Raw genomic sequence first — 15,025 nt, 5'->3', positions numbered from 1 at the left:
AAATCCTAATGTTTCAACATCCAGTCACTCATTCACCAAATTTCATTGAATGCATACTAAGCATTATACTATCAATACAGAATGAATTATGTCCAACTCTTTTGGTTTCCTCAGTCCTTGAATTAAAACAGAACAAAACAAAGCACCCTAAACCCGCGGTTCTCGACCAGGAGTGATTTTTCCCCTAAGGGACATTTGGAAATGTCTAGAGACAATTTTGGTTGTCACCACTGGGGAGCTGCGAGAGGCATCTAGTGATGCTGCCCAGCTTCCTACAACTCATGGGGTAGTCTCTCCCATGCCCCTCCCAACAATGCACAGCAGAGTCTCTCCCACCCCATCCCCCACACATAACAAAGTCAGTGGCACTGAGGTTGAGAAACTCTGCTCTGAACCACAGTTGTTCTCATCTCAGGAAAAGTCAGTGTCATAGAAAAAAAATAAGAGGGAAAAATTCTAGAACAGCACTGTCCAACAGAGCTTTCTGTGAGGACAGAAAGGTTCTTGATCTGTGCTGTCCGATACAGTCACTACTGGCCAGAGATGGCTGCTAGGCACTTGAAAGGTGACCCGTGTGCTTGAGGAGCTGGATTTTTAATTTTAATTAATTTTAATTTTCAGTAGCCGCAGGGGCTAGTGGCTACCATACTGGACAGTGCAGTTCTAGAATAAAGCTGACTAAAGAGAAATAATGACGAAATGCAATGTATGAAACTTGGTTGGAAACTGGGTGGACAAACTAGCCATAAACATCATCTTGAGGGCCATGAATGAATCTGGACTAGTATTAGACAATATTAGAGAATCATTATTAATTTTCTCTGGTGGGATAGCTGCTCATCATCCTTATTTTTAGGACCTGCTAAAGGGTCAAATCCCATCCTTTCTGCTGCTTACGTTTCAAATGATTCAGTTTGTGTGAGATTGGAGGAGAGCAAGAAGACACGACAACTAAATTCAATGTGGAATTCTGGATTGGACCCTGGAATGGATAGCGGTCATTAGTGAAACCCAAATAAACCCTGTAGGTTAGTTACTAGGATTGTATCAATGCTAATGTATCTGTTTTAATAATTATACTATGATTATTATAAGGTGAAGGGTAGGTGAAGGGTATATGGGATATGCCTGTACTGTTTTTGCAACTCCTCTGTAAGTCTAAAAATATCTCGAAATGAAAAGTTAAAATTATCCTAAGAACTATAGGAAGTTCATGGGAAAAGTCCAAAATGATTTCCACGGTTGCTAACGCTCCTGCATTCTGTGCTCTGCCTACCTCTGCAGCATGTTGTCTGATCTTGTTCCTACTATCCAGTCATACAGAACTTCTTTGCAGTAGCCTTGTGCCCTTTACATATGGTGACCCCCCCCAACCCGTACACAGACACACACACAGACACAGACACAGACACACACACACACACTCTCTCTCTCTCTCTCTCCTTTGGGGACAATCCCTTCTTTATGAAACCTTTCACTCCCAGCCCCCTGAGCCCAGATTAAGTTCCTTGGCTATAAATCCCATAGCACTCTTGCCTTTCTCTTTTGTCGCAGGCATCACCCTGTTATTTACTTGGCTGATGACTTCCTGTCAGTAGGCTCCATGAGGGAAGGACCATGCTATTATCAGTGGTGCAGGCCTACGTCTCCACATGTGAACAAACTCTGGGAAGTACTTTAAAAGTTGGTGGAATCATAGTCACGCATTCACAGTTTCTGAGTCATGCATTCAATATTTACTGAGGCACCAGGATACAGTGGTTAACCAAAGAGACATGGTCCCCACTAGACTAGCGGGGAAGAGGGTCATTCAAAGAAAACTAGTTACAACTGTGATGCATGGCAGGCATTATCATTCAACATGGCAGAAGGAAGTTCAGATAGATTTCTGCTTTCTACTTTTATTTCTCGAGGTGGAGATGCTCAAAGTCTTTTTCCTTCCAAGACTGCCTATCAAAGGAACCCTTTCCCACAAAGCTCCTCTTCCCAGCCTTCTCAGGTTAGACCTATGGATGCCTTCACAGCAAAACAAGTGATTCCCAGTCTCAAGAGAGCAAGTTGCCTTTCTGACGGGGTGAAACCTAATTTTCTAGGCCCTGGGGCCACTCCCTGAAACCCTCTCAGAGGAGTCTGGTTAGCTTCTGCGTAAGCCATTCAATCATTCAACAAATATCTTCTGAGTCCCAACTGTGTGCCAGGCACACTTGTAGGAGCAACAGAGAAAGCAATGGATAAAACAGACCACATATCTGTCCTCATGGAAATTAGAGTCTTCTGAGGGAGACAGACAATAATAAGAAAAATCAGTAAAATAGGAAAGAATATTTTAGGGAGAGAAGTGGTTGAATAAAAAATAGAAAGGAAGGGGAATATAAAGTGTGTATGTGTGTGTTCGTGGCCAGAAGGGTGGTGAGGTGCACAGTTTCGATAGGGTAGCCAGGGAAGATCTGTGAATGAAGATGGGAAGGAAGGAAGGGAGCCAGTCAGGGGGACGTTGTAGGGAGGGCATTCCAGGGAGAGAGAAGCACAAATGCAAATCCCTGAGTCAGGAGAGAGCCTGCCGCCTTCAAGGACCAACAGGGAGGCCGTGTGGCTGGAGCTCAATGCCCCACGGGGAGAAAGCTAGGAGATAAGAGTCGGAGAGGTAATGGGCAGTCACAGAGCCTTGTAGGTCACGGTGGCCTCTTCACGAAAGAGAGGGCAGCACCATGAAGTGCCTATAACTTCTCATCAAAGGCATCTCTGACAAAAACAATGCACCGCCCAACTTTGGATGTATAGAGGGATAAACAGGAAATGTAAGAATTGGCTATTTGGGGGTGCTTTTTAACTTACAGTATTTAAAAATGCAAGGGTATGGATATGAAATCATGTAAATTTCATTCACATGCTTATGAATCAAATCATTGTTGAACAGAAGACTGGCTGCTGTGTAATTATTGCTTGTATGCATGTGAGAGAAAAATACACCCATACTTATGTTTTAAGAAAAAAATGTTATCACCTAATAAGCAGGCAACGCATTATCCATACTTACTAGGTTCTATTGGAGTTCCACAGCCAGCACAGAAAAAATTTTGGGCTGCTACCATGAGATCCCTCCTGAGGGCAGAAAACGATAAGAGTTACATTTCAGAAAAGGCCAAGGGGGCATTTTTCACCGATTGGAAGAGAAACTGACATCATCATACTTTTCTTGGCATGGGGGCTTAATTTTATCATTTTTCGTTTGGGAAAGAAATAGAATTATGCAATAGAGTTTTCTAGTTGAAATCTCTAGGTCTTTTAAAAGCCCCTGCTGCCACCAAAGCAGAAGTCTGTATCTCAAGTAACTATTCCACCAAGGGGTCTTTAGAGACTTCTCACTGGGCATACACAGAATTCTCTCTCCACGGAGAACTAGAGGCACGTAATACATGGGAGAAAGTTCAGGAGGACGAGACACCAAGAGATGATGCACTTGGGCAGTTTACAGATGGATCCGAAGACATTTAGATGAATAAGAGGTAATGTAAGACAATGCTATCGAACATTTTTGGTGAAAGATAGTCTACTGAAGTGTTTGCTATTGACTGTTAGTGTCACAGTTCCACATGGGATTTGGAAATACGGAGAAAGTTGTAAATTTTTAATACAGTTTAGGGTCAGCAAAAGTGGCCATGGTAAAAATATGTGGAACCCTACTCATGTGCCTTTGAGAGGACCCAGGGAAATCCCAGAGGAAAGACATCCCACACCAAGGGAAATGACCCCTCAACAAGGCTTGGAGAGGGGGCTCTTCTGCCCAAGCAGCCCTAGAGAACTTCCTGGCATTCTCTCGAAAGAAAAAAATAAACAGTCAGTCTATAAGGCACCTCCACAGGGAAAGCAATGACCCTTACCAGTCCCTTCATAACTGCAGTTTGTACACTGTATTAAATACCAACCAAGAAGAATGAAAAAAACTGTATTTCGTTACAATGTCCCTTTGTCTACAATGTCATCTACTCTCAGAATAAACACTACTTTAAATTATTATATATATTTATATATAATGTATTTATTTCCCTTTTTTTGTACCATCTTAGTTTTTTGTCTTTTAGGATTTTGTTACTTCATAGAGAACAAAGATATTTTTATTTGCATTCTGTTATGTTTCTTAACTATAGATGCGTTTTTCAAGATTAAATTTTCCTTTAAAAAAAAGTAATTCATTGATTTTTACTTCACATTGCACTGGAAAATAGTGGTCTCGTCTTAAAATCATTGTATGTAATTTTTGGGTTTTTTTTTTTCGGTATGCGGGCCTCTCACTGTTGTGGCCTCTCCCGCTGCGGAGCACAGGCTCCGGACGTGCAGGCTCAGCGGCTATGGCCCACGGGCCCAGCCGCTCCGTGGTATGTGGGATCTTCCCGGACGGGGCACGAACCCGTGTCCCCTGCAACGGCAGGCGGACTCTCAACCCCTGCACCACCAGGGAAGCCCTATTGTATGTAATTTTTAAGGCTCACTATTAGCCACTTAATATGAGCCTATTTACTTTTCAATGGTTATGTAATGTTCATAATTAAGGACACATAGTTAAATTCTCAAGTTGTCAAAACTTACAGAACCCTGGGGCTTCCCTGGTGGCGCAGTGGTTGAGAGTCCGCCTGCCGATGCAGGGGACACGGGTTTGTGCCCTGGTCTGGGAAGATCCCACATGCTGTGGAGCGGCTGGGCCCGTGGGCCATGGCCTCTGAGCCTGCGCGTCCGGAGCCTGTGCTCCGCAACGGGAGAGGCCACAGCAGTGAGAGGCCCGCGTACCGCAAAAAAAAAGAAAAGAAAAAACTTACAGACCCAAAAGCCCATGATAAACAGGGTGCCAAGAAAGCTAACTCAGAAAAATATGCCCAACTTTACTCTTCCTAAAACAATTTTTTCTTTGTCCCTTGGTATATTATTTTTTGCCTTCACCTATTTTCAGAACGAGTCCGGTGGGACCCATCACAACTTGTTTTAACTGGACTGGAGGGTCCAAGCTGCAACCCAGACTTACTTGAGTGGTGGATGAACATTAAATATGATTTGAAACCTAGGGGGCGCCCAGTCTCCAGTCCCTCTGATCCTCGACTTCAATTTAATTTCCTGCACTACGTCCGTGCTGGATTCAAAGTCTTTCTGGACACATTCTTCATTTACAACCTGCATAAATAACCCAGAAGAGGACTTAGGAGCGACAAGCATATTTCAGGAACTGAAATAAAAGAACATTCAAATGTGTTCCCAACATTAAAATTTACCTTGAGAAGTGAAAACTGCTTTCATCGGAACTAAAGGACCTGGGCAGAGCCCTCCCTGTATCTAAAACCCTCTGCAGGAGAATTGCTTAAGACACCACGCAGCTGAGATCACTTTGCTTGGTATTTTCAGTTAGTTCTTTTGTTTCCAGAATTGCTGTAAGTAGGTCAGTGTGACCTGGAATGCTTTCGTGCACAGCAGAACTTTACCCTGCTTAGTCAATAGGCTGACAAATGCTGCGGATCAGAATCCCCTGTTGTAGTCAGACTTTTCCAGAAGCAGCTCTCTGCAGACACTTCCAGGCTTATACAGGTGCAGAGGCCCCTCTCCCAACCATTATACTTTCCTCTTAGCATCTAAAATCCAAAACTCCTGAACTTAGCATCTATGCCCTCCATAGTTCGGTCGCTTTTGAGCTTAATTTCCAAGGAAGATTAAGATTAACTGTCCCCAAAACACACCCAGCTACACACAAACATGTTTTCCAACCACACCGAATCACTCTGCTCAAGAAACACACCATGTGGACTTCCCTGGTGGAGCAGCGGTTAAGAATCCACCTGCCAATGCAGGGGACATGGGTTCAATGCCTGGTCCGGAAAGATCCCACGTGCCGCAGAGCAACTAAGCCCATGCGCCACAACTACTGAGCCTGCACTCTAGAGCCTGTGAGCCACAACTACTGAGTCCACGTGTCACAACTACTGAAGCCCGCGCGCCTAGAGCCTGTGCTCTGCAACAAGAGAAGCCACTGCAATAAGAAGCCCATGCACCACAACAAAGAGCAGCCCCCGCTCGCCGCAAGTAGAGAAAAGCCCACCGGAAGAAACTTAAACCCAATGCAGCCAAAGATAAATAAATAAATTAATTTAAAAAAATATTAAGAGGAAAAAAAAAAAAGAAACACACCACGCGGACTTCCCTGGTGGTCCAGTGGTTGAGACTCTGTGCTTCCACTGCAAGGGGCGCAGGTTTGATCCCTGGTCAGGGAACTAAGATCTCATATGCCCTGCAGCATGGCCAAAAAAAAGGAAAACACACCCCGCACCTCCCTGTCACTTTTGCTCCAGCTGCCCTCTGCCAAGAGTGTCCTTCACGCGCCCCTACCTGCTACAGTTCTGCCTGGCCTGACGCTTACCTTGAATTCTGAGATCGCCTATCTGCCTTCCCAAGTTCCCCTGATGAAATGGAACACTGCCTTCCCTGCACTTCCAGAGTGCTTTTCTCCCACCCGGACTTTAGCCTCTACCACAGCGTCCTCTGCCCCGGTGGGTGGCCTGCTCGGCGGGCAGTGTGGAAGGGAACCAGCCTGGGCTTTCAAACGAGGCAGCCTGGGGCTCGACTCCCGCCGCTCTACCACTGACCAGCCCCACTGAGGGTCTGGAACGAACACTTTCAAATTAAAATAACAGTAGCATCTACCTAATAGGAGACTTGTGAGGATTAAAACATGAATTGCCGAGCACAGGCCCTGGTGCATCACAAGTGCTCAATAAACATCAGATCCATCAGCACCCAGCAACCAAGAAAGACAGAAACATCTGATGTGAACAGCAGGCAAAATGAGAATTTCGGAACTTTTGATTCAAGGTCAACTTCTGTTGATACTTACTGTGGAGCCAGCTGCATTCAGGGAGCCTGCCAGCTGATAATTAACTTCTGACATCCAGCACTTCTTGAATAGGTGGTATAACTCTTTGGCTATTAGCTCAGCCGAATTGAAGTTTGACTCATAAATGACACTAAAATGTAAGAGATGCAAAAATGGAACACTATATTCACGAGGAGCGTTTTACGGTCTTGTGCTTTAGGTTTTCAACTATCCTTCCCTCTCCAGAAACCAGAGGAGGTGTCATACAATGGGCCGTGCATCAACTGCCCACCGACGGTTATCTTACTCGACTCAATTCCTCCACACTCAACAGGGCAGCTTGTATTTGTTGAGGGTACCAAGGTGGGGAGGGGTGGTGAAAATAGCACCAGATGTAGAGTCAGAAGACCTAAGCGCAAGCCCTACCTCTGCTATTTAACAGCACGGCGTCCTGAGGCACATCTCGTCCGAACCTCAGTTTCTGCATCCATAAAATGGGGTTTAAGAAAACCCGCCCATCCCACCCATGAGGATTAATGAGAATGTGTACAAAAGTCTTTGAAACACTCTAAAAACACTGTAGGAACTTTAGTAGTGATGGCTTCATTTCTAAGCAGTAATCCTTGTTATTGGAACTGGCTGAATTTGGCCCAAGATGTCAGAGGCTGGGGTCTACAGTGCCCCAGAGGTGATGGCCCAGGGGGTCTGTGTGCAGATGATACCTCTTAGAGGAGCTGCAGGAACATCCACAGGTCTCTGTGGTATTGCTGAAATCTCCAAGTTCTGTGGGAAAATCAAAGAAAGGGTAGTGAGGTCTTTTAATCTGTTTCACTTCATCATAGTCAAGTTTATGAGAACACAGAAATAGCTGCCTGCATCTCAGAAAGTACCAGTTATTCAGCATCTCCATACTTTGCATTCTTTTGTGTTTCTACTATGAGACTACAGCTAATGACCAAAGATGGGATTTCAAAATATGCCCATCTGAAATTTCATCAAAATATAATTGAGGTGCCAAACAGATATCGGACCATAACAAGCACCTGCTTTTACATTCAAATCTACAAATGAGATGAGAGATTAATATCGAGACATCTTATTTTTTATATCAGGGACATTGTCTGATCTTGGGAGGAGCTTCTCTGAATGCCACGTAAGGTGGTACTGTATGTATGTGGGGAGGAGGGTACCTAGTCACAGATCATGAGTTTCCAAATCTTACCTACGATAACGAATTCATCCAAGTCACATTTGGAGTCCTCTTTCATCACATCACAGTAAGTAGGTGTTTCAACCACTGGGCTGACCTGTAACACAGCACAACCTAGAAAAAGAAAGGAAAGAGGTTTCACCAACAAGAAGAAAAAGGACTGCCCAACCTGCAACACCCAGCTAAATCGAAATTGGGGAATGAAAGGGCTATTGATTTTTAAAAAATTTTAAAATTCAGCTGTAAGAATTAAAAAGTACAGGGAGCTCTTTTTGTGTTGTTCTTATATTCACATGATTAAGTGAAACAGATTGCTGAGTCTATTGGAGTCCATAGGAGTATTCTGCCTACTTTTATGTAAGTTTGAAAATTTCCATAATACAAAGTTTTACAGAATGAAAGAGGGGGAAAAACACTTTTTTTTTCACAGTGAGGCAAAGAGTATAGGTGACAAACATTGTACTGGGTTGAACATGTCCCCCAAAATCATGTCTACCCAGAACCTGTGAATGTGAACCTGATTTGGAAATAGGGTCATTGCATTGTAATCAAGTTAAGCTGAGGTCGCACTGGATCAGGGCAAGCCCTAGATCCAATTCGACTGGTGTCATAAAAAGAGGGAGATTTGGACACAGACACAGATATTCGGAGAAAGAACATCCTGTGAAGACGGAGGCAGAGACTGGAGGGATGCATCTACACACCAAGGAACATCAAGGATCCCCAGCAACTGCCAGAAGCCAGGAGACAGGCATGGACCAGAGCCTCTGGAAGGAACCAACCTTTCCAACAACTTCATGGCTGACCTCTGGCCTCCATGACTGTGAGAGGATAAATTTCTGTTGTCTTACGTCACCCAGTTTGTCATATTTTGCTACAGGAGCCCCAGGAAACTAATACAAATACATTTATGCTTTTCTATCCCTAATACCAGTTTGGGGAATTATCCTAAGAATGTCATTAAACAGAGGGAAAAAAGTGAAAGAGGAAGGTTTTGATCACAAAGGAGCTATCTGCAGTCCTTTTAAAGTGTTAAAATATTGAAAGCTACCTAAATGCCAAAGAATTGGGAAATGATTTTGCAAATCATGCTATTACCTCAAGAAATACCCTCACTCGGGCTTCCCTGGTGGCGCAGTGGTTGAGAGTCCGCCTGCCGATGCAGGGAACACGGGTTCGTGCCCCGGTACAGGAAGATCCCACATGCCGTGGAGTGGCTGGGCCCGTGAGCCATGGCCGCTGAGCCTGTGCGTCCGGAGCCTGTGCTCCGCAACGGGAGAGGCCACGACAGTGAGAGGCCCGCGTACCGCAAAAAAAAAAAAAAAATACCCTCACTGAAAAATGTGATCGTTGAAAAACCATTCTAGCTGGGGGACAATCAACTTCTCAGCTTGCTTTCCTCATGGGTTAAATGGGGGCAATTTTACCCACCTCTGTGTTTCTCACACTCTTTCAATCATGATCAGCAAGTAACATACAATTTACATAGCAACCTAGTACAGGCACAAAAATATACTTAACTGATAAAGTTCCAGGAAGCATCGCTCACCCTATGTGAGGTGCGTGCTGATATTGACTAGTTTTTTGTTTTTTGTTTTTAATACTCTCTTGATCAACCTGCAATTTGTTGAACACCTGCCTTACCTCATGGAGTAACCTCTATGACCATAAATGTCACAAGAGTGATAAAAGATAAATATTTTTATCTGGGTGGTAAAAATATTTTTAAATTTCATTTAACATATTCATATTTTTAAAAAATTTCAGCTAAGCATGAGCTTCCAGTCAACCATTCAACAAATATTTATAAAATATTTCAGGCCAGGCACTATATTGAATGCAAATATAAATAAGACAAATTCTCATCTCTCAAAGAGCTTAAGATCTCATGAGGGGTCTGAGACACTGACACACTTAACCACAAGAAAGCAAGGTGTGTGTCATGGGCCTTCAGAAGTTCAGAGGCCGGGGGAGCCATGCACATAGATAATCACAGAGCATCCTGGAGCACAACTTATGATTCATTTCCCATGGATGGTACCCCTGCCCTGTGATACAAATCAGGGAGCATGTCACAGAGCTCGTACTGGGAGATTGCTTTTGAAGAATGGGAAGGAGGAAGGAACTAGTGTGCTGTTCCCGGGGAACCGGCAATCCAGGGGAGCCCAGGGAAGCAAAGGGAAGGAGGCAGGAGCTTCTGAAAAATGTCTGCCAGCGAGTAGAACAGGCTAGTAAAACTGGAGCCCATGGTACAGCACAGGGAAGCAAATGGCAGGAGATGCCTGTTGGAGAGGCAGGGAGCAGGTGGAACCCAAAGGCTGAAATCCCAGGGTAAAATGTGGAACAAACTCAGCAGGCCATTTTAGAGGATTAGAAGCTGTGTTCTAGGAAAACAGATGTGTGTAGAATCAACGAGGGGAAAGAGGCTGAAAGTAAAGAGAGAAGATCAAAGGCAGCAAACATACACGGAGGACCTAGATGTAGATGTTACAGAATGACTGGCCAGAAGGCTGCTGTGATGGTCCAGGTAAAAGGTGGGACTGGGGCACAGGTGGCAGGATGTTGCATTACTGTTAAGTCAGGACTGATGTTTTTCCCTTGTAGAAACAGGACGGAGCATGGGCATGAGGAAGAGGAGGCACAGATAGAGCCCCGTGTACAGGAATAGGAATCCCTTCTTTTCTCCCCACGGGTGGCCTCAAGGGGGACAATGGTCCATATCACATTCCCCGGCTCCCCTGGCCACCGCTGGCTGACCAGCTGTGGACACCCAGTCAAAGCAGGCCCGGCCAGGTGCTCTTCCCTGGGTATGTGGACTTGGGGTCCCGCGAGGCTAGGTTGAGCTGTGAGACCCTGACTGAGCCATCAGGGGGACTGCCGAGCTGAAACCAGATGCTAGGGGGAGGGTAGAAGTCTGGCCGCAGGAAAAGGAGAATGAAACGACTGCACGAAGAGAAGTAATGAGAAGCCACAAAACCCCAGAAAAGACAGATGCCAGAGCTGCCTCTCTACTGGTCAGTTCTGTACTGGCCACCACTGGGTTCGATGGGATGCTTTGTATCCTTTTTTTAAAAAATCCCTGTAAATTTGAGCGAGGTAGTGTATTCGACATCTATTGATTGTGCAACTGTTTTGTGCCAGGTGTTGGAGCCGGTGCTTCCCTCATCACTGGAAGTTTCCTGATTCAGATGCTAAGTAAAGGCAGTCCCATGGAAAAGTAGGCTTTAGTTTTCATCTTTTTTTTGAAAGGAGGGGCATTGTAAGGGAGTGACAGATGAATAGTTTAGGCAAGTTAAGTTAGTTACCTGCCCACCAGGTAAACGCGTTCAACAGCTCCCAGGCTCGTGAAGCAAGCCCTTAGAAGAGAGGTGAAAGACTGCAAAGAAACTGGGGAGATATCAAGGGAGAAGGAATAATGGAAAAGCATTGCAGTGGATGAAATCTCCCAGGAAGTAAATATAGAGAAAGAATCTAGGACTGAAGCAGGACTCAGACTTAGGAAATGGGAAGAAAATGGTTAAGTCCTAACTTCTGTTCTCAGCTTAGGGCCCCTCTGGTCCAGGAAGGCTCCCTGGATCCCAGAATAAAGAGAGATGCTCTGAGCCCGTGACTCGCCACGCTGAGCCCTTGCTTCTGTTAGCCCAGCGATCACGCATCCCTTCCTCAGCCTCTGCTCCAGCGTGACAGCTCCCTGGGGGAAGGAGCATATCCTGTTGCCTGCAGATTCCCAGCACCCAGCGCTTCATGGGTTCCTTGTTATCGGAATGAATGAAAGAGGACTACAGCGGGGAAGGAAGCCTGTGTAAGAAGAGGGATGCTGGGCTTCCCTGGTGGCGCGGTGGTTGAGAGTCCGCCTGCCAATGCAGGGGACACAGGTTCGTGCCCCAGTCCAGGAAGATCCCACATGCCACGGAGCGGCTGGGCCCATGAGCCATGGCCGCTGAGCCTGCGTGTCCAGAGCCTGTGCTCCGCAACGGGAGAGGCCACAATAGTGAGAGGCCCGTGTACTGCAAAAAAAAAAAAAAAAGAAAAAGAAAAAAAGAAGAGGGATGCTGAGTGACAAGACAGAGGAAGAGGGAAAGCAGGATGGCGCCCAAGAAAAAAGCACATCGATTTCATAACTGAATGCAGCACAATGACCAATTCCAAGCCAAGCGGCAGAAATGGTGGGCATTGTACAGGTTACTCCAGAAGCTTTAGACAGAGGGTTTGACAGAGGGGATGCACGTGGCAAATACAGCAGGAAGCTTTCTCATATTTGCCCCACTTGCCTTCAGAGCCACTGTCGGACGAAGTGGAAGAGCCAGATTCCTGCTTTATGTGGCTATAAAACATCACTTCCGAGTCCGCCTGCTCGTTCCCGAGCAACCTGCTGGCCTCTCCCGTACTCCAGGTCTCTGTGTGCTGTTGACTCAGAAGACTACACTTTATATTCTCCATGACTGATATAATCATATCTGCAATGTAAAAGTGAGCATTTTCCTGCAGAAGAAAAGATGATCAGTTAAAATTCTTACAAGCATAATCAACTTTTTTTTCCACTGAGGGTGTATTAGATTGAAAAATCAAGAAGTTGTATTTAAGTGGAGTTAATGCGTAGACATATAAATGTTTATTTAACTGTGTTATCATAGGTCATTACATCAGGTACAGCCCATATCTTCCAGAGACAGAAGATTTAGCCCACTGCAACCAAAAGATGACCCAAGTTGAATTTCTTGTGATATGAAACCCTAGACTGGTGGTGCCTCAGTGGGAGACATCATTCATCAATCATGGAAAACTTCCCAGCTGAGTGCACACACTACCAATCAAATGCTGAAATGAAACTTATTTGCCATGCCTCATCCAGTGAAGTTTCCAGACTGAAATCAGAACAGCACATTCTAAGGGATTAACACTCTCGGTGGTTTTAAAAAGGAAAAAGAAGCTGTGTTCACCTTTTCTACATCCACAGGGAGCACGAATGCCTCTGGTGAGAAGGAATTTGAAGAAACGGTTCTTCCACCGACTTGAATAGCACCTGCCAGTACAGCAAGTTATTAAAAACAGAGAAAAAGAAGTTCAAAGATTATCTAAGAACCATTCAAGGGAGTGGCTTTTAAATGCTGTTTTAAAAATCAGCACAGGGTCTTCCCTGGTGGTCCAGTGGTAAAGAATCTGCCTTGCAACACAGGGGACGCAGGTTCGATCCCTGGTCGGGGAACTAAGATCCCACATGCCGCGGGGCAACTAAGCCCGAGCACCACAACTCCTGAGCTCGCGCGCTTCAACAAGAGAGCCCGCATGCCGCAAACTATGGAGCCCACACGCTCTGGAGCCTGTGCACCATGTGCCACCACTAGAGAGAGAAAACCCACACGTCACAAGTAGAAAGAAGCCCTCACGCTGCAACAAAGAGCCTGTGTACCACAAGGGAAGATCCTGCATGCTGCAACTAAGACCCGATGCAGAGAAATAAATAGATAAATAAAATAAAAAATAAAATAAATAAGTGTAAAAAATAAAAATCAGCACAATTCTAGAATAAATTAGGACGACAGAAGAAGAAAGACCCTTCTGATGGTAGACCTTGCAGATGGGAGAGGGTCATCATTTCTGCAAGAAGCTTCTGGACTAACTTGGGAGGAATCCTCAGAGAAGGATTCCCAGAGAGCCATGGGAATGGAGGAGACCAATGAGGAAAGAGGGTAGAAAGAGAAGAGGATCACGGAATCTACCTACAGGAGATGGAGGGTGAGAAGGAACAGTCTAGAAGCAGGGCCTTAAGAACTGTGGGATCATTCCTCCAACTCACTGCATTTGACCTAAAACTTCCTGTTTACAGAAACAAAATGTATCTGAAAAAGGTCAGCACTGCTTCTCTAAAACGTTCTTCCTCCAGTCAAAAACAAGAAGAAGCTACAGAGGATATCTTCGGCTGACTCAGCCATTCTGCATCCTTATTAAGCCACTCCATTACTGGCAATGAACGCCATCAAGACAAAAATGAGGCCTGTCATGTGACACCTTATTGCAGCTTGTAAGGCAAAACATTTCTGTGAGAGCCATAAGCGCTGTTGTCCCAACCTGGTGAATCAGAACAAAGTGCTACAGATGTTTTGAAGGCTTTAAAGCTCTCGGGGTGGCAAAGAGAGAGGCAAGCAGGATCCCTCCAACCCCTCTGCCTTGTCTTCAAGAACTCCACTGTTGCCTGGAAAACTTTGGACCTCTTAGCTTCAGAAGCCATCTGGGGTGGGCAAACTTTTTCTGAAAAGCTCTAGGTAGTAAATATTATAGGATCTGAGGGCCACACAGCATTCGTGGCAATTACTACTCAGTTCTGCCACTGTTCTGAGAAAGAAGCTACAGACAAAACAAACACAACTGTATTTGTGACATCAGGAGTCTGGCGGGGTTTGGCTACAGGTCATAGTTTGGGGACCCTGAGGATAGAGGAAAAAGCACAGAGAAAAATCAGACAGTGGATTCCAGTTCCAGCCTCCCCCCACCCCGGGTTCACCAGCTGTGCCTCTGCAGTAAAATTTCCTCATCCCTGGAATTGGGATAATTATTATTATTGGGATACTTAACCTTATTAGGAAACTGAAGGAGACAAGGAATGTGAAACCACTTTGTAAACGTGTAGATCCTATGCAGACAAAAGGAATTGTTTCTTACAGCCTCAGGAAGTGCTGACAGGCTCAGGTGTCTGTCCCTCCCAACTAATCTAAAAAAGGAAAACCCTGATGCTGCTATTTGAGAGACAGCAGATCCAGGAAAATCCCAGGCCTTGTGGCAAATGCCTGCTCTCCCCACTGCTGCCCGCATATCAAAGAAAGAAAGAACCTTTGTGACCGCCTGGAGGGGTGGGATGGGGAGGGTGGGAGGGAGGGAGATGCATGAGGGAAGGGATGTGGGAACAGATGTATATGTATGACTGATTCACTTTGTTATAAAGCAGAAACTAATAAAAAAATTTCATC

At 45.2% G+C, this 15,025-nt stretch overlaps 1 protein-coding gene across 3 annotated transcripts in view; it reads right to left on the bottom strand.

Annotated features, from left to right (window-relative positions):
• RUBCNL (rubicon like autophagy enhancer) overlaps positions 1-15,025 on the bottom strand; it is a 42,865-nt gene that overhangs the window by 10,078 nt on the left and 17,762 nt on the right. For all 3 annotated transcript variants that reach the window (XM_081214568.1, XM_081214567.1, XM_081214569.1), the window contains 7 exons: positions 13,001-13,083; positions 12,332-12,542; positions 8,073-8,174; positions 7,573-7,633; positions 6,872-7,001; positions 5,018-5,163; positions 3,038-3,102 (listed from right to left, as the gene is read on the bottom strand). In XM_081214568.1, the coding sequence (XP_081070694.1) occupies positions 3,038-3,102; positions 5,018-5,163; positions 6,872-7,001; positions 7,573-7,633; positions 8,073-8,174; positions 12,332-12,542; positions 13,001-13,083 (798 nt within the window). The remainder of the gene's footprint in view (positions 1-3,037; positions 3,103-5,017; positions 5,164-6,871; positions 7,002-7,572; positions 7,634-8,072; positions 8,175-12,331; positions 12,543-13,000; positions 13,084-15,025) is intronic.

Source organism: Mesoplodon bidens (assembly GCF_964165515.1).
Source record: "Mesoplodon bidens genome assembly, chromosome: 17".
NCBI lineage: Eukaryota > Metazoa > Chordata > Mammalia > Artiodactyla > Ziphiidae > Mesoplodon > Mesoplodon bidens.
The sequence above is the reverse complement of the archived record's forward strand: the minus strand, read 5'-3'. Positions and strand labels throughout refer to the sequence as shown.